Source organism: Aythya marila (assembly GCF_965140915.1).
Source record: "Aythya marila genome assembly, chromosome: 23".
Taxonomy (NCBI): Eukaryota; Metazoa; Chordata; class Aves; order Anseriformes; family Anatidae; genus Aythya; species Aythya marila.
Genome location: NC_139064.1, coordinates 1,060,027 through 1,078,927, shown reverse-complemented (window position 1 = coordinate 1,078,927; position 18,901 = coordinate 1,060,027). Strand labels below are relative to the sequence as shown.

The following is an 18,901-nucleotide window of genomic DNA, read 5'->3' as shown; positions in this document are numbered from 1 at the left end:
CACCGGGGCAAAGTGAGGCAAAGGCTGAGCCCCAAGCAAGCAGCCAGCCCGGGCACAGCACCCCGGCACAGCCACCCCAAAATTCCTCCTTGGTGCCCAGCTGCTCAGCAGCCAGAGCGATGGCTCCAAGGGAAGGAGCCCGGTGGGGCCTGGGCACAGAGCAGGGCACAGCCCCAGACAGCGCTGAGGAGGAGCACCGGGCACCAGGAGGGGCTGCTCGATGCCACGGGGGAGCTGCCCACGGGGGAGAGATGCTCCCTGCTCTGGGGCAGCCCCAAACCCAGCCCAGTGGTCAGGCACCGCATCCCTGTCCCCATCCCCATCCCCTGTGGCGCCCTGGCAGCCCCACTGCCCTCTGCTCCCCTCCCCTGCCCACAGCTTCCCCTTGCCCCACGGGAAGCCTGGTTTGGGAAGGAGGCTCCTGGCACCATCTTTGACCCCCAGGGGGATGGAGCAGGGTGCGGCACACGCAGGGGGCCAACACCACATCCTGGTGGAGCGCTCCCACCCTGTAGGGTCTGGGGGCAGCCCGGGGATCAGGATGGGCACCTCGAGGCACAACTGGGGGGCAAAGAAAGCAGCAGTGATGGCAGCACCACGACAAGCTGCTGGCCAGGAGCTGGCGAAGCCGAGGTGAACGGCACCCGAGGGAGGGAAGCGCTGCAGAGGGGGCCTGGCTGCCCGCGGGCGCAGGGGAAGCGCAGCCGGGGGGCTCTGGGCTCGGTGTGGGTTGGTGCTGCCGGCTCCAGCTCTGCTCCTGGAGCCCCCTCCCCGGGCAGGGCCCCGCAGCGAAGCCCCCGTGGCCGTCAGCGCGCAGGAATCATCCGCAGGATGAGTCAGCCGGGGCGCAGCACCGCTCGGCGCCTTCGCAGGAGGCCCTATCGCTGCAGTGGGGGCAGGGAGATAAGCCAAGGATTTCAGGAAAACAGCTCCAACACCGGCTGCGGCTGCGCCTCCGCCATGCCCCGGCACCCCTATGGCCCCCACGACCCCCACCAGGAGGGCGCAGGCGAGGCTGGGAGCGAGGCAGCCCCGAAATCCCGGGGGCACCGCACGGGGCCACGTGCGCCCCACGCCTGCCCCGAGCGTGGCCGCAGGAGGGGACAGCGGTGCCACCCCGCCAGCCTTCGCCCCCGGCGCCCCCAGAGCCCCCGGCCGTCCCCCGCCTCCACCCCCCGGCGTTGAGCAACAAGGCAAACAAGAGAGCGGGGGAAGATCATCATCATGGTTTTATTTGTCATGATCCCACTGTCCAACTAATCGACTAGTTGCAAGTGACCCACAAAAAAAATGGACTGAAGGTTTACCGAAACTTGGGTTTTTTGTTTTTTTGTTGTTTTTTTTTTTTTTTTTTTAGTCCAACATAAATGAGGAAGAAAAATACTTCTGACATTTCCAAAAAACAGAAATAATAGCAAAGTATATTAATATACATTCAACATATACTGCGCGTATTGATTACTACAATACAAAGCAATGATAAAAAAAAAAAAAAGTGTGATACTGCGAAATGGCACGGTTAAGCGAGTCCCTGCTTTTTTTTTTGGATGCTTACTGTAGGGTGGCTGTCAACTCTCCCAGAAATACAGTGTCATGTAAACAAAAGGAAAACAAACCAAAGGTACAGAGCGAAAGGCTTTCAGTGTTTCCTGGCATCTTCCCGCTGAAGCCCGGCGAGCCCTGCCCGGCTCCCTGCGCCCCCGGCCCGCTCAGGGTCCCCTTCACCAGCTGGGGAAATAAATGCAGCAGGGCAGCCACGGCCCCGAGCAGCTCGAGGGTGCCAGCAGCAACGCTGGCCGGGGAGATGCTGCTTGGCAGCAGCCGAGATTTTTCCTCCTTTCTGGTTTTCTGGGCCGCAGCTCCGTTTACAGCATTATTTTCCTGGGGACAGGGTGGGGAGGGGGTGGGAAGAGGCCTTGGTAGCAATAGCGAATTAACCTCTGCCACGCTGGTTTCACACTTCCTTCTGTGCAAATTCAGGAGGGCTGGGTCGATTTTTCCTTTTTTTTTTTTTTTTTCTTTAAAAAAAAAAAAGATTCCCAAAGTGTCAATAAGAGGAATTTCAGCTGTAGCTCGTGAAGTCCCGAAGGCAATGATGACACCAGGCGCTCCCCGAGCCCCGGGTTTGCTTCCTCTCAGTCAAGGAAAGGATGGAAAGGACAAAGAAGAGACCTACGCATGTCTGAACTGTATAAAGGAGAATACCACTTTCGCCACTGGCACGAGAGAGAAAACCAGTCACAATTACAAAGTCATTAAAAGAAATAAAATACTTTGAACAAAAGGTGCAAGTCACAATTCATATAGAACAGAATCTAGTTAAAAATTTCTCTCAAACAGAAATTCCTTTTGCCTTTTATTAATAACAATAATAATAAAACAACATTTACCAAAAAACAATTCCTACATGATCAGGAGGAAAAGCTAAGAAAACAAAGAAAAAAAAAATCTGTCTTCCCTACATTAAGCCAGGAGGAAAAAAACAAAACAAACAAAACAACAACAAAAAAGTTGTATGCGGATTTGAAAAGAAAAGGTTAAAAAGGGGGAGGGTGGGGGAAGAAGCGATCCTTTCAGCACGATGACAAAATGAAGTAAGAACAAAAGCAGACGAAGATGAGACGAGAAGCGTATTGCACCAGGGGTAGGTGCGGGGCCCCCTCCTTCTGCCCCCGCTCCCAGGCTGGGGGCCCGCCGGGTCCCTCCCCAGTGCAAAGGATTCGGGAGGGAAGGGCAGCTCGGCCTCCTGGGGACGGCTCCGGGGCTGCGATGGCTCAAGCACAGCGCTGAGCTCAGCTTCCATCCCCGCCTGCTCCTGCCCCGTGCGCCAGGGGGCACCGGGAGGCACTGGGGGGCACCGGGGGGCACTGGGGGGCAGCGGTCCCTCTGCTCCTGGACCCGAGCAGCCCCACGGCCCTGCCCGGGCAGTAAAAGCCCTCCAAAACCAGACTCAGTGCTCAGGCTCCGTGAATCCTCCGCTGACGTGTAGGACTCGGGTTCTCCGGTTATTTCGGTGATAGCTGGAGTTACAGGCAAACATGGCAAAAAATTAAAGAAACCAAAGGAACAACACACTGGATGAACTGATTATGAGGAAAGGGGCCATGGTATTCCAGTTAGTCAGAAATACTACGGCAATTTGGCGCAATGCTGCTAGATACTGTTGGTTTAAAATGGACCTTTTTCATTTCAAAGCTGTACAGAAAACCTGCAACAGAGAGAGAAAGCAGAGAGGCATTAGGGGATAGCACAGGATGGCAATCCTGCTCCCACAGCCCCTCGCCACGTTCACAGTCCAGCCCCACAGGCCATGCCATGCCCAGACCGGAGCCACTGCCAGGAAAACGTGGCACAAACGTGTGACAGCAAGTGGCTGGAGAAGGGCAGGAGGGCACCTTCCCTGACAGGCAGAGGGGACAGCAGACAGCCACAGAGCGCAGAAGCTCAGCGTTGTCTCTTCTCCAGCCTTGCACCAACAGCGGAGCAAAGGCACGGGGAAGGAGACACACGTGGCAGCCTGGCCAGCACAACTTTGGGGCTGCCACACAGGCGAGCCTGGGCGTGCAGCTGGAGGGAAAGGGAGGGCGCGGATACTCACTCCCTCCTCGTTACACCCCTGCCTGCTCCATCCCGAAGGGCACCTCGGGGTGCTTGTAACTCAGTAGGACGTCCGTAATACATGTCGACGGGTAACAGGAGGTGTTTAGATGCTGGTTGCCATCACCTAGGTTGGGATGCTCTTGACCTTCCAAACCCTCTCCGCATTCTGTAAGACCAAAGACCAACATCAGGGCTTGCACTACGGCGTTACAGCCTCTGCAGGAAGCCCACCCAGATCGCTGCCCCCACGTCCTTACCCTCGCTCTCCCTGTCCCGCAGCTGCTGGCTGGCCATGAGCGACGACTGGCTGAGGACGGCATCAGACATCCGAGCAGAGCTGAGTGCTTTTCCTGCCATTAAGCTCATTCCAGGCAAGTTGTCTAACTGCACCTGCGGAGACACCAGTGCACGGGTCAAAGGGGGAGCAGACCCAGCCACCTGCTGCACCCCCGGCTATCCCCAACGGGCTGCCCAGGGAGCTCCTGCAAGCCTTCAGTGATGGCTGCTGGGAAGAAGGAAAAGCAGACATCGGGGACAGCAGAGGTGTGGCTGATGCCACCTCAACACCTGGGAGCGGACGGGGTGATGGGGCTGAGCTCCTGCATGTGAGTAATGAGGGGAGAGCCCTTCTGCCTCGTAGCAGGAGGAAACCGTGGCAAGGAACACGCCAAGATGTGAGTATGACTGTTCTCAGAGATTCAAAACATGGGAAGCAGAGCAGCTGCTCTTTGTTCCTGGTCAAGGTCTGGGCTGTAACAGCCAGGTCATTTAGCAGCACTGCAGAACTGAAAGCTGGGCTTGGGGCTTCTGTAATCCTCTGCAGCCAGAGCCAAGCCTGGGGCAGCCCAAATGGCTTCACCAGAAACAGCTCGGAGGAAAAAGAAGAGGTGCCATACTAGAGCAGCCAGCTCTGGGCAAATCAGACGAGCACAGCAGTACTTCCCATGCTGGTCTCTGCTAAAACACTTTCAGTAGTAGCACACGGATGTGCTGACTGAGGCCTCTCAACAGCAATTCACTCTTAGCAGCCCCGCGGAGCAGGGGACTGTCCTTCCTCTGTGAAGCTATCATGCCCACAATCCGCACAAATTGAGGGACCTCTGCGCTGCCTCTGGCTCTGCTGGGCTCAGGCCTCTTCGGACTTACGTAGGCGTCGTCGCTGTTCTGGATGGTGTGATGTCTCTGCAGGGTCCTGGGCCGCGGGTGCTCGCCGGCCGCGGGTCGCGCCGGGTAGCCCAGCCCGTTGTGGTCAGGCACCTGCATCGCTTGGCCGGGGGAGCTCCTGTCCATGCAGTTCCCTACGATAGACTCTTGAAAACCAGACAAGACAGAAAAAGGAGAGGTTACTGCAAGGAACTGGCAGCTCCCGGTGACACGTGACGCTGTGAGGCCGCGGGTCTGTGCCCTGACGGCACGAACAAACATTGCTGCAGAGCAGCGTGCTGCCCGCCAGGTGGAAGGGATCGCTGGCTGCTCTCACACGTGGGGAGCATCTCCCCGAGATGGCAGGCAGGCAGGCAGGCCTCTCCCTCCGCCGCACAGCGTGCCCCAGCTGCCTCCCCCTTGGACCCGAGCACATCCTGCACCCTGCTCCGTGCGCTGCTCGTATTACACAAGAGAAGAGGGAGAAGGGTCTCCAACACAGGATGTTCTAGCAGGGCCCCTTGGCAATTGTATGCAACAGATCTGGCTGGAAGAGTTGCCAGGATACTAGCTTTTATCAGATGACTTCTCCCTGCCCTCCTACAATCTGGCTGCAGGAGTACAAGAGTGTTCTGCCTGGCAAAGTCCATCTGCACCGCAAGCTCTTATGACCGAGGGTAAAGGCTACATTCCTATCAAGCAAAACCTATCGTCATCAAGTACATGATGTTTTGAATAAAGTCCTGAGGTATGGAGGAGCCTGTCGTTGGCTCTGATGCATGTAAACAGCTCTCTCTTGGTGAGGAGCCCTGCCGAGCACAAACATGCGGACGTGGCCGCGAGCACTGGGGAGCTGCCCTGAAGTGACACCCCGCAGGTAGGTTCCCAGAGAGTCACCGGGTTTTACGGGCCTTGCTCAGCAGGAAGCCATCCCTGCACGACAATTCCTGGCTGGGAGATGCGAGAAGTGCTCTCTCTGCAAAGACTCGTCCCTAAAATTACCAAAATCCCAACCAGACTTGGTCACAGCCGTACTCTGCCACCCGGGCTCTCCGCGCTGCTCCCAGGCACTCGGCCACGCCAGCTCGCCCTCTCCAGCATCCTTCCCTTCCCTTCCCTTCCCTTCCCTTCCCTGCACGCAGACACTCGGGGCTGCCAGCACCACGTCCGGCAGCCAGGGAGGGACGCAGCTGGCCTCCTCTCCTTTGCACAACCAGGGGGTTAAGCCTGGTTAACGCTCAGCCTTCCCGGAAAACACAAGAAGGAAAACATGAGGTAACACCGAGCTGGCAGAGCCGTGCCACCCACGCACCGCTCGCGCCGCTCTTCCAACTGTGGGAACGGCCGTGCAGGCAGGCAGGCGCCAGCAGCCCGCTGCTGCTCCTGCATCAACCATGCTGGGCCCAGCAGCGAGCCCTGGGCGGGCACAGGGGAAGGCCCCTCGGCCAGGCTCCGTGCCCAAACGGGGCCCCGACCCACGACAGCCCCACACCGGCAGTCCCCAGCGCAGCGGCACCTCTGGGGACATGGCCGCTCAGGCAGCAGAGGTGGGGAGCCCTAAATTCGGGCTCCTTTTCTCACCCCGCTGCCATTCCAGCAGCCTGAGCCCGCAGCCAGAAAGCCTTTTCTCCTCGCCCCCCAGCCAGGCGGGCTTTGTGTCCCCGCAGCATGTGACGCTGGCACCATGCGGGGCCACCGCCGCCAGCTGGGGGGAAGGCAGGGTTCCCACGGCAGGAGGCTCAGCAGGCCTGGCAGAGCTGCTCAGCCACGGTCGGGTCACATCCTGGGTGCAGATTGGGTTGAAGCTGCCCTCAGGATGTGACCAGGCACGATCCCAGCCACCACCTACGGCCGATGCAGGGGGCGAGCACCTCCCACCCGTCAGCACCCGTGCGCGGCACTCGGTAACCCCCGGCTGCAGCACACACCAGTGGGTGACACCATTATGGGTGCTTACAGGGAGATTTATAGGATTTGGTGTAGGTAAGTGTGCCCAGGCCGCTCGGATGCCCGCTCCGTTGGGAGCCGAAGCAGCACAGGCCGGATTCCAAGTGGGTTATGGGAGCCCGGAGGAAGGCGCTCCGCAAAGCTGCGTCTCCGAGCATGGTTTACTACACGAGCCCTCCAAACAGCCCCTGTCAGAAGTGCTTACACAACACTATTTGTAAACATTTACTTGCTTTTACTCATTTACAAAGTCTTGTAGTCTAAAGTCCTTTTCCCTTGTGTAACCCGTTTTAGCACCATCAGTACCGGGGCAGAGATTTAGCCCTGACTTCCCCAGCCCCTCTCGTTTCACACGTTGCAGTCCCACGACATTATGATGTAAACTCAAGATTGGGTCCAAAACACACCGCCGAGCTTCCACCCTCCGCTTAACCTGGGGCGATTCTTCCCTTCTGTGCTTCAAGCACCGCAGGGAAAGCGAGGTCTGAGAGAAAACACCCCGGTAACACCATGTGGGAAGGCTTCAGAAGAGCCGTGCGCCCCCCCAGGCCGAGGGCTTGGCATGCCCGCGCTGCCCTCGGCGCCGCTCTGTTCCAACCCAGTACTTTCCCAACAAACCCATGCTGTGTCCCCAAACAAAACGCTGCCTCCTGTGCCCAGGACACAGCTCCTCTGCAATAGGGCTCCCTGTGCCAAGGGCGAGCTGATGGCTTCAGACCAGCACAACTCAGTCCTGCAGTGAATGCCGATGCACCCCGCTCGGCCTGGAAAGCCTCCCTTCAAAGCCCTTTGAGCTAAGGGGCAGGATTTTGTTTTTCCTACAGAAAAGGCCTGCGATTGCAGCCCAGGTTTTCTCTTACAGCGCATCGCTGCCAATGCAGCCACCAAGGAGCAAGGGCACAGCTGCTTCCAACTAGGAGGAAAGGTCTCCACGCACAAACAGCAAGTTTAAGCTCCCTTTCCTCGGCACCATCCCCTCGAGCTCCAGCCTTGCTGCTTCCTGACGGCCCGGAGCAGTTGGTGCAAGGCACATCTGGCAGCAAGCCATTCATCACAGCTCTTGGGGAGCTTGTTTATGGAAGCTTGAGCAGTGCCTGGGCTCAGGGGTCTGCTCAGAAGGACTGCACCCCACTGCAGCTCCAGCTGTACCAGTAACCAGAAGGAACTGAACTTCTGGGCACTTGTTTACGCAGGGTGGGGAACACCACCACGAACACAGCAGTCAGCAGATCACAGCATCCCTTCGGAGACCTATCTCTTTGGTATCCTGAGACCTGGCCTTTATCTGCCTGCCAAAGTAGGTCAAATTCCAACGAGAAGAATCTGGTTGAGTTCCCTTCTTATTTAATGCTGTTTATTAGAGAGACTATGCCTGCAATCTACCGATGGCCACAGAAGCCAGAAAGAATCTAGGTAATTCTGTGCTATGCAAAATATGTCACGAAAGCCTTGCTGCACTGGGTAGGGATGGTGTTCTCTGGCAGAAACACCAGCAGTACGCGGCCAACATGGAAAAGCATTTCATCCACACGAGCAGCACTCAGCCTTACCTCTGCTGGGCACCTTATTCCTACTGAATCCAGCAGCGGGCTGATGTCTGTATTGATGTGTCCCCAGCTCCTGCGCGTGATTAGCAGTTCCTAGCAAAGATTCTGGGTCCCCGTGCCCTCCTGCATTTACAAGCAGAGGGGTCTCGTGGCAACCTTTGGTCAATGTGTTTGAATTCTTACTGTCTGGAAAGCTGTCCCTGGCGCCCTCGCACGCGCAGTCCTCCTCCATGCTCTCGGAGTGGAACAGGGCTGGCTGGTGTACGTATCCGTGTGGCGGCACGGACGCAGGGACCTGCTGGATACATTCTTGCGCCCTGATTTTTAAGAGGTGCTGGGGGCTGTTCTGCGCGTGGTACGTGTCAGCACTCTGGTAAGGCAAAGACAAGGACTGACGCTCCGACAGGCTCTGTCCCATGCTGGTGCCCATGTTGCCAGCATCCCCTTGACTCATGTGCCTGAACAACTCTTGAAATTCTTGCTGCTGCTGCTGCTGCTGCTGCTGCTGCCGCCGCTTGATGAGCTGTGCAAATTCTGCCTGGGGCAGCCGCATGTCCGTGTGCCCCGTGAGCGAGTGCCGGGGAGAAAGCAGTCCCTGGAGGATGTGCGGTACCTGCTGGTGTCGGCTGTAGTCGGGAGGTGTCGGGGACAACAGTGCTTGCTGTAGTGCCGATGCGGTGTAGTGCTGCTGTTGCTGATGTGCATTTTGAGGGAAATTGGGATACTGGTCGAGCTGCGGGACTTTCAGAGCTTGCTGAGCCGGAGGAAACCCAACTCCTCCCGATGGGCTGTAGTTACTGGGGGAAACACGAGGCTGCTCCGGGAACAGGTGGGGGTGTAAGTGCACCTGGTCGTAGTTGGCAGGGGAATACCTGTTCACGTTCAGACTGCAAGGAAGACAACAGAAGAAGTGACTGTACTGCGGCAGCTCCGGCTGAACGAGGCACACGGGGCTGTTTTCTGTGGTTCTGCCACACACACGGCCCCCTGAGCCCCCACCCTGAAAAAGGAGCTGCTGCTGGTGGCAGGGAGCCAGCCTCATCCCCAGAACAAGCGCAGCACAGCCCGGAGCTGCTGCAGAACCCCCATCTCCACGTGATGCACGGCAGCTCTGCCTGGCACCCATCCCCACCGCGGCTCCCCAAAGCTCGGGGAGCGGTGCCGGGCGCGCAGGGTGCCCGGTGGTGGCCTCACCTGTGCGACTCGGCGCTGTCGGCGCTGAGCTGCTTGGAGAGCTGCCTGTGGCCGTAGGTGAGGGAGGCCATCAGGTTGGCACGGTGCTGCATCTGCATCTGGTTGGCGCTGGGGCTGATGGCCATGCCCCGCGCGTGGGAGGACATGCCCTGGCCGGCCACCGAGGCGCCTTGCAGGAGGTTGTTGCTGACCATGTCACCGGGCTCCTGCACTTGGATGGTGACCTGCTGAGGCTGCGACTGCTGCTGCAGGCCCAGGCACGTCAGCCCCATGGTTGGGGGGGGGGAACAGTTACCAGACTGCGGGAAGATTGTGTTGTGGGACGGCATCCCTTGGAACTGGGACTGGGAGGCTGCACCTGCGAGGAACAAAGACTCAGCACCTGCGGCGAGGCTCGGGAGAGAGGAGCTGCTGCTCTCTGGGGAATGCCAAGAGCCCCAGCATGGCTGCAGGTGGCGAGGGGAGAGCTGCTCCTCGCTCCTGTATCGCTGCACCAGGGGGCAAAAGTCAGGGCTAGAGGCCCTCGCACAGAAAGGGAAACAAAGCGGAGCTGACAGCGATTTGCATAAAGCCAGGAATATCAGCCCTGCCTCCCCACCCCCAGGAGCGATAAGTAAGGATCTCATGACAAGAAACGTATCAACACATTCCAGCTGGCAGATCCTTGCGAGCTCTCGATAACACCAGCCCCTTGCTGCCAGATGGAGAATCTTTTACATCATCAGCAAACCGCAAGGGCTGGAGCGCAGAGGGCCCGCAGCCCCCAGCACCCACACGCGCTGTTTTCCCCGGCGCTGCGCGAGGACCATACGCTTCTGCCAAGTGGCCCGCCCCGAGGCGTGCAGATGGCTCAGGAAACTGTCGGTGCTTACCGTGGGGCTGGAGCACGCTGCTGCTCACAGGAGGTGGGCTACTGTTTGGTTGCCTGAAGAGATGGTTATTAGGGTGGTTCGGGGGCGGGCTGGATGGCTGAATCCGTAACCTACGCAGGGAAACAAGTGCCTTTTCAGCATGCCTGCTCCTCATTAAGATGCCTTTTCAACTGGGAGAACTGACGCCAAATGCTACATCTCTGTTGTTTTAAATAAACACCATAAAGCCCGTGTTCGGGATCCCGAGCTCTCTGCAGCCTGCCTTCTATTTTGAAAGCCACCTAACTTGCCTAAGTCACAGAGGTAGCGAGCATAACCCAGTGGCTAGAACAAAAACCCTGGGGACAAGGACACTGCAAGCTCTCTTCCTGAGTCACTGCGGCCTGTGAGAAAGCTTTCCTTTCTCCTTCCCCAGAATCCTGCCTGCCTCATCCACAAGCCGGGTGATGCAGACAAGGACTGTTACCTAACTGATAGCCTGAGAGGACTGAGAAGCGCAGAAGCAGCTCTGAGTAGAAAGCACGATAGAAATTGGCTCACTGAAGGGAATGTTTTCAAGCTGGTCAAAAGGCAGAGCTGTCAATCATTTGTTCAAAGCAGATCTGTGCCTTTGAATCACATTGCTCTACTTCCAGAGGTCCCTCAGACAGAATGCAGCAAGAAGGACCTAGCACATTCACCTGGGAACTGGCTCTGCCATGCTAATTTTACACGCTTCCAGCCTGGTCCTGGCCTCTAAGTGTGCTAGCTCACCCCCGGGCATGAGGTGGAGTAAATCCTATCCCCTGGAGCTTTACCAAAGCCATTTCTTTACCTCTGAAGCTGGTGAGTGAGCAGAGCCGGCTGGTTTTCACATTGAGCTTGCAAGGGTGGAGACGGCTGAGGTGGCCGGATACAGTCCTGAACCAGGCACCAGAAAACGAGAAGTGTTTGTGATCAATAACGGAGCAAGCAATACATTTAGGAAACGTAGACTGGTGGAGTAGGACACACCCATGTTCTCCAAACACTCCATCCCTGACTGCAGCTTTGGCTACCACAGCAGCTGAGTAAACATCGCTGCTGAACTCCTTCAGGCTTGCTTCTTACTCCAGCAAGCTGAGCCACCTACCCTCAATCCCACAGGGACCCGCTCCGTATTTATCTGCAGCCGTGCAGGAAGCCCAGCTAGGACATCAGAAGGGCTGCTCCAGGCTCTAGTACCTGAATCTGCTGATGAAGAATCTGATGGTGCTGCTCCTGCTGGTACAACATGTGCTGCTGCTGCGTCTTCTCCAGTGTCCTCTCATCCATGTGCCCCCCATACATCTTCTGAAGCTGCTCACACTCCTGCAACAAATGCAACAGAGCCTCCAAGTGACTTTTTGTGCATGGCAACAAGGCAGCGTGTTGTCTACATATCTTAAAAATCCTGTAAAAACCTGATCCATTTGACAGAATCGGGTGTGTAATAACATGGCTAGCTCAAGCCTCAGATAACAGAGAAACTGCACATGAGATCAAACTGGCACCCTCAAAATGCAAGCACGTTCCCTCAAAAATGCAAGCATAAAGCTTTTATAATGATAACTTAAAGGTGAAAAGAGCATCTCATATTTCCACTGGGTTGCAAGGTGAAAGTCCTGTCCCAGTGCCAAATCCCACTGAAGCCATTGATAAGACACACACTGGCTGCAGAGGGAATACAATACAACGTACTCCAAGCTCAAGCAGTAGGAACTGCCCTTTGCCCAGACGTCCTGGAACAGCCCCAAAACTTTGCAGCCATAGGAAACGTGGGAGAGCAGCAGACACAATCTGGCAGTGCTGATGGGACCCCAAGGGCTGGCAGAACAGCCCACGTACGGGCACAGCACCTGCATTGCTTCCCCCCAGAAAGAATGGGGTGGAAGCCCCCAGGGCTCACAGGTTGCAGCAGACATTTGGGAGGAGAAAGCTCCTCAGCTGGAAGGCTGCTGCACGTCCACAGCCACCAGCTGTAAAGACTTCACCTTGAGCTTCCTGAAGCCTGAGACAACAAGAAACCCTCGGAGATGCTCTTTGGAGGTCCTCCACGCCCCTCTTTTACCTGCTGAAGCTGTTTGATGCTGCTGTTATTGCCCATCTTCTCCAGGTGGGCTTTGAAAGCCTGGATGCTGGCAGCACCGTCAGAGAAGCGCCGAACCGGGGAGAAGCGTTCAGTGGGGAGGTGCAGAGTATTGGAGTCCTTGTAAATAGAACTGAACACATGGGGAAGTGGGTTAGTGATGCCAGATTTAAAAAAAAAAACAAGCTCCGGTAGAGACATTTAATTTACACCAGCCACGCCAAGTTCTACCTGCCCACTCATCCAGAATAAATCATGTTTTAGATTAAGAAATAATGTGCTATCACCACCGTGAACGGGAAGCGGGATCACCGAGTGTCCTCAGAGCCTGGGCAGGTAAATGTGTCTTAAGGGTTGGACATGGTTCAACCACCAGCCAGATCGGAGCTGGGCAGCATCTCGTCTACCCAAATGCATCCATCCCTCAGACAGATAAAGTTTAGAGAAGCTATTCAGCATCCTAAACGCGTAAATTCACCTCTTCAGTAGTCACTTCTGGAGATTCCCAGCTCATGAGAGCCCTGACTACCTCTCAGGGACTGCTGATGCTTGTGGACAACAGAAGAGGCCCGTGGAGAAGGGTTTCTCCTGCTCCCAGCCTGACGTGTCCCACAGCCACCGAGGAGGAAGGGGGCTGGCATCCACGCTCAGAGGTGCACTGGATTCAGAAAGAGGGCAAGACCATAAAGCTCTGCACAGCGGGTGAGGTCTTCCGAAGGCATCGTCCAGGCTGTCCCTTCACTCGCAGAGTCTCCTGGTTGCTTGGCCCTGTGCAGTCAGCACGGGCACCTTGAAGGGCAGGCACAGCCAGCATCAAGGCAGCGGTGCCAAGAATCGACACACGCCTTCTCTTCACCGTGAGATTTCTTCTTCGCCATAAGAGGGAGCCAGAATAGGATTTTTTTCGGGAGCTCATTTCTTCCACAGCTGGGGCTCCCCCTTATCAGAGTCGAGCACTCAGCTCCTGCCCTATCAAGGTGAAACTCGTATTATCATTAACAAGGCTAACTTCCCACACGTGTAAAAATGTGCCCTCTGACAAACAGAGGCGAGTTCCTCCGCCTGCCCTAATGGCTCCTGTGCAAATTCAACCTACAAAACTCATCTGTGTTCAGAGGCACGGGCTCTGACTGAAGCCCCTGGGTGAGGCCAGGGAGATGTGGCCCTTGCAGCACTCACACGTCCTGGCCCTAGACCCATCAGGAGCTCCTCTGCCTGCAGGTTGCTGCGATCTGGGGGGTGCGACCGCAGCCGGGGCAGTGCTGTAGCTGCTGTGAGTGAGTCCTGGCTCTGGGCTGAAGCCTGTTCCAAGAGGAAGGAGGATTTCTCCTGGAGAGGCTTCCCTCGTCAGAAGGTGACCGATGCTGGAGCGCCGCCAGCACGCTGGGCTCAGCTCCTGTCACTTGGCCTGGCTGAGCAGGACGTGCTTCGCTTTCTATAGATGACACACGACTTCGTTCCAAGGACAGAGCTGTGCCACCGCCTTTTGATGCTATCCCATCCATTATCCTAATCCGTTTGATCTTTTGTTGTAGCAGGGGAAAGCAGAAGCTACAGATAAAAGTGACACCGGGGTTCCCAAACACGCACGGCCAAGGCAGATCAATGCTGCCCACTGTACTTCAACTCTGCTTCCAGATCCTAAGTCGTCATGACCAAAACTGGTGCTGTGTATAAAGAAGATGGCTTAAAATATGTTAAGTGCTAAAATAAGCCCCAGCAGCTGTTCAATAGCCAAGGTCTATTTCTGTGAGGACAGGACTGCTAATGGTTTCTGGGCTGGGTGTCTCAGCCACGGCTGGGGGAGTCGCTTTGGGCCGTGGTCGGATGAAGTTTCCGTGTTTCTCAGGCGAAACGGGAGGCAGGCCGAGGGCATGTTACGACACCGAGGGTGGAATGAACAGATGCCACCCTGTTCGTGATGCAACCAGCCTCAGGCCTCCGAAGCCAGGAGGCAGAGGTGATACCAGCGTATTGACTGGGTAAGCGCGTTTCAGCAGTTTGTTAAAGCAAAACAAAAACCAGTTCCTGCAACGCGTGAGTGACCCAGCTTACCTTCACGGTTTGAAGCAATCCTTAAAGTAGGACACAGCATATTCTGCTTGTTTTGCAAGCTGCACTTCTCTTCCTATCAAGCTTTTCTGTGACCCTAGAAACCTTTCCCCCCACCTCCCGCTTTTTCCATCCCCCAAGCAGCTCTGGGGGAGTAACTCCAGTGCACGGAGGTGCTTATCTGGGTTGTCTGGAGTTCCAGCGTGGCACTGACACTGCCTCAGTCTGCTCAGAGTTCACCTGTCCCTGCTGATTACATCAGTGCTCAGCTCAGCAGGTATCTGGCTACAATAAAAAGCGCTTTGTCAAGCTTCCAGTGTGAGCTGGCTGAAGGATTTAGCGTGAGCACAAATCCAGCCTGGTAGGCAACTTGCTTTTTCGACAGGGAGACTAACGGGCAGCAAACTGCAGCTGGCACCGAGAGCTTCAGATGCGTGTTTTAAGCTCCCTCTGTGGCATTAGTGTCTCCGGTTTGCTGCTGTGCCAAGTACTCTGTGTCACATTAACACCTCTCCACCAGGAACGACCCACCCAAACATTTTGAGTGCGTTAGGATACAATCTGCAGCAGCTCCCTCCTTTCCATTGTGATTTTTCTTCCCTCCCAAGCTTCTTTTCCCCCCATCATTCCCATCAGGGGTTACAGATCAGAAATAAAATGGCTCTCCAGGAGCTTTGCAAAGAGACTTTGCAGTCTAAACACACAACTCTGGTGCAGAACAGTGAGGTTTTTAAGCCCTGGCATGGATGATTTTTGGTGCAGTCCTACCCCTGCATCTGACTCCAAAATATTCCATGGAACATCTGCTACCTACGGCTAACTTGACACCTACCAATACGACAGAGAAAAGCTCTCCTCTACCATCAATAGTTCACTCCCATCCCCTTCAGCGATGGCAGCCCTCCTGGCAAGTCATCTCCAGCCACAAACACGGGGCTGGAGGGGCAGAGCCAGCTGATTCCTGCCCCGGCACTGCCCGCATCCAGGGCACGGAGCCCGTGCCAGTGCAGAACTGCAACGTCCCCAGGGTGCTCAGACACCTGCCCTGGGGCCTGCTCCTTGTGCTTCTTCCTCCTCCTCGCCCCTCCCTGCCAAGCAGGACGTCCTCAGAGCTCCGTTCCCGGTGCCATCTGAGCAGGTTTCCTGGCGCAAAGCTGCCCGAACGGCCGGTGCCATTACTCACCGGTGCTGATCGGGTACCAGGTGTGGAGCCCAAGCCCGGGGTCGGAAGGACTGCTGTCCTAGCTGCCTCTGCAAGTCTGGAGGGATTTCAGCTGTAGGGTTGGTCATTGCCAGAGTGTGCCTTTTTGACCTATTTGCCAAGTATCTGCAACAAGCAGGAGCACATTTTATAAGAGACTGATGTGATGATACTCCAAAAACAGGGAGTGTTAGATAATCCGGAGTAAACGTGAAGGAAGAGCGCTTGCTGCAGTGCTCGGGACCGGCTGGGGGCTGCGTGATGCCCGGGGAGAAGCACGTTGTGGACACGCTGCCCGTGCCTGTGGGATCACCAGGCCTGCAGGGCTCGGGGGACACCTGCAGCTTCGGCTGCTCGTGTGCTAACGCCAGCCTCAGAGGGAGAGAGCAGCCGCTCGCCTTTCCCAGCAGGAAAAGGGGAATGCTCGAGGGGAACGCTGGTTATTCCTTTGGGAATACCAAAATGACCAGCTGCTGCCAGCGTGGATTCACTCCGCTCCAGCAGGCCTGCCTACCGAGCCTCAGGGAAGTCTGTTCATGGAGCCAAGAGACTAAACCAGGAGAAACCTCGCAAGACACGGCCGGAGAAGGGGCGCAGAGCAGAGCAGCCGCTCAGCACCCCCTTGCAGGCCGCCCTTTGCACTTCAGCCCTGACCCGTCACACCCTGCGCCCGGCGCTCCAGCCGAGGCCAGCTCAGCACAGCTCGGGAAGGGCACGTAAGGGACACCCCAGCGGGGATTAAGGGTGAGCAGAGGCTGCCTCAGGAGCATGACAAAGTGCAGGGCTGAGCGGGGCCTGGTGCCCAGCCCGGTCGCAGGGCGCCATCTAGGCCCTGCTCCGCTCCCCGTGGAGCAGGAATCGCCCGGCGATGAGCAGGGGAAGAGCAGCGAGGGAAGCTGAGCAGCGACAGTTCCTTCTCCAGGCCACAGCCCGCGGTGAAAACCCTGGGCTTGCCTCTTGGCACCAGAGCCTGGAATCAGCAGGGTAAGCTGAGGTGCCCCCTGCTCTGGAAGGATCACCCTGCAGCTCCTCTCCAGCCCCTCTAGGAGCGGGGAGCACGCAGAGCAAATCCCACAGCCCCCGCTTCGGTGATGGTGTGAGGAACGCTGTGCAGCCCTGACAGCCTGCCTGAGCTCGTGGGGACCGGTGGCAACGATGCTCGGAGAGCTGGGGGCACGGGGCCAGGAAAGATAAGGGGTGAAGCACCCACGCAGGGTGCCCTGGCTTCTGCCGAGCGCCTGGGCAGCACGCTGCCCGCTCAAGGCCAGGCGGGACGGGATCAACGCCCGCTTCTGAACCCAGCTACTCCTGCTGCTGAGCCAGGAGCAACGCGGCAGCTGCGCTAACTGTGGCAAAGATCGCTGGGCCGGTGACACGCGGGATACCAAGAGGGGATCCTCGCCGGTTTGCAACCCTGCTGAGCTTCCTTGCAGCCGCACCTTCACCTTGCAAAGCAGAGAAGAACAGAAAGCATAGAGGTTGACTCCTCCAAAAGCAGCCTCTGCCAGCTACTGCCGCCACGGAAGCAGAAGGCAGCAAGTTAACAGGAGGAGGAGCGCTTAGCGTCGTGGTAACTTGCCAAAGTCTGTGCCATTAGCTGTTTAAGAATCATTTGATGCAGGCAGGGAAAGTTTCCCAAAGAGCTTTACAGTTGTGGTTTGCTAAGATCATTTTATTTCAGACCTCCAGGGAACAATCCAATCATGAGCTCTAACAGTGTTTTGGGTGGAAGAAAGTTTCCCAAAGCTCAAAGGAGATGTGGCTGTTCCCTGGAGCAGAGAAAAGAATACACGCTGCTTTCAAGGTCAGATTAAGAAGGGCAAAAATTGTTCGCTGGTGGCTGCACACAGAGTGTTCAGAGCGCTGTTCTGAGAAGCTAAATATTTGCATCCCTCCCTGATGTTATTGCTATTTACCCTTCTCCCCTGATGACTAGTTACGGGTTGCAACATAAGGGGGTGGAGAGCGAGTTAACACACAACCTGGATGGGGCTTTTGCTGGGCCATCTGGTGGAAGAACGTGTGGTCTGAGAGGACTACAGACAGCACTGCTGAGAACAGCAGAGTGACCTGTGGGTCTCAGGAGACTGCCCTTCCGTGGGATCTGAACACCTCAGCGCCTCGCACCCTATAAAATGTGGGTTCTGATAGTTTTCCAACTGAGCTAAGTTCTGAAACAAGACTGAAACCTGAGGTCTTAGAATAGGAGATGAGAAAATCTGGCCAGGTAAGATGTCCAGGTGCCACCCTGCCAAGAATCAGGCTCATTTATCTGATCTGAACATTCAAGACTGAACAGAACTGTCTACTGTGTGAGATGTTGTCAGTGGAGATAAAAGTTGCAATTTTTAGGTGGCACATCTGTGTACAGCTGCCAGCACAGAGAATCTTTGTTCCCGAGCCCTGCTGGGGAGGACAGTGCCCAGTTAGGGTGCAGAGCTGAAGGGTAACCGACCCCAGGCTGCACTATCCAGAGGTGCGTGCCCTTCACCTGCTCAGCTCTACGACTTGGCCTTATTTCTGTCCTCATGTTGCCGGGGGAAAGTGGATGAACAGCAGCTCATGAGGCTGGAAAACACTGAGAGTGAGCACAGAGATGAGGATGGCAAGGAACTAGAGTATAAGGCTACACAGAAAATACAAGACGTGCTCTGCTGCAGGGCTGCGGCAATTCCAAGGCGGGCTGGGAAGCACGTTCTCTCCCATGGACCAGCCTTGACTTCCTTCTGAGCTCTGGCAGGCAAAAGGAGTATCAGCACACATTCTGCACAATCCGTCACTGCACACACCCACTGTTCAAATCCCCGTGCTCTGAAGCACTGAAATGACAAGAGCTGGCAAAGGCTCTGGGATATGAGCTCTACCCACCCCAGAGCTTCTCTGCCTGCAACCAACCCCTCATCTGAATCCTTCTCCCAGGCATAGCCCCTGAAAAAATGTTGTCTTACTTGAGGTGACGGCCTGTACAAACTCGGGGAAATCCAGAAAACTTGTCAAGGTTGAGGTAAGAAACAGCAGCACTCCACAACCAAACCCAACACATAGTGCACCAGCTGGTTAGGACAGAAGGAACTACACAAAAGCTACTGAGAAAATGTTAGCAAGGACATGGTTAGTGTTTTCATGGATTGAGAGAGTACAAGCACATTCTACCCACTTCCCAGTACGTGTCTGGAGCAGACAAGGAATAGAAGTTTCCAGCCTGATGTCTAATAATCCTTCTCTTATTGGAGCAGACTGTTTTAAGGCCTACAGCTAA

General features: G+C 56.2%; 1 protein-coding gene across 5 annotated transcripts in view; it reads right to left on the bottom strand.

The window, feature by feature from the left end:
- Nucleotides 1–1,211: 1,211 nt before the first annotated feature.
- SIK3 (SIK family kinase 3) overlaps nt 1,212–18,901 on the bottom strand; it is a gene marked incomplete at its 5' end in the record, with an annotated part of 68,034 nt that continues 50,344 nt past the window's right edge. For 3 of the 5 annotated variants that reach the window (XM_082778044.1, XM_082778045.1, XM_082778048.1), the window contains 11 exons: nt 1,212–3,208; nt 3,599–3,766; nt 3,858–3,990; nt 4,747–4,910; nt 8,241–9,124; nt 9,432–9,789; nt 10,304–10,413; nt 11,118–11,203; nt 11,507–11,632; nt 12,372–12,522; nt 15,625–15,768. In XM_082778044.1, coding sequence (XP_082634170.1) covers nt 3,609–3,766; nt 3,858–3,990; nt 4,747–4,910; nt 8,241–9,124; nt 9,432–9,789; nt 10,304–10,413; nt 11,118–11,203; nt 11,507–11,632; nt 12,372–12,522; nt 15,625–15,768 — 2,314 coding nt within the window. In that variant the 3' untranslated portion in view covers nt 1,212–3,208; nt 3,599–3,608. The remainder of the gene's footprint in view (nt 3,209–3,598; nt 3,767–3,857; nt 3,991–4,746; nt 4,911–8,240; nt 9,125–9,431; nt 9,790–10,303; nt 10,414–11,117; nt 11,204–11,506; nt 11,633–12,371; nt 12,523–15,624; nt 15,769–18,901) is intronic. The other 2 variants (XM_082778046.1, XM_082778047.1) reach the window with 1 other exon arrangement.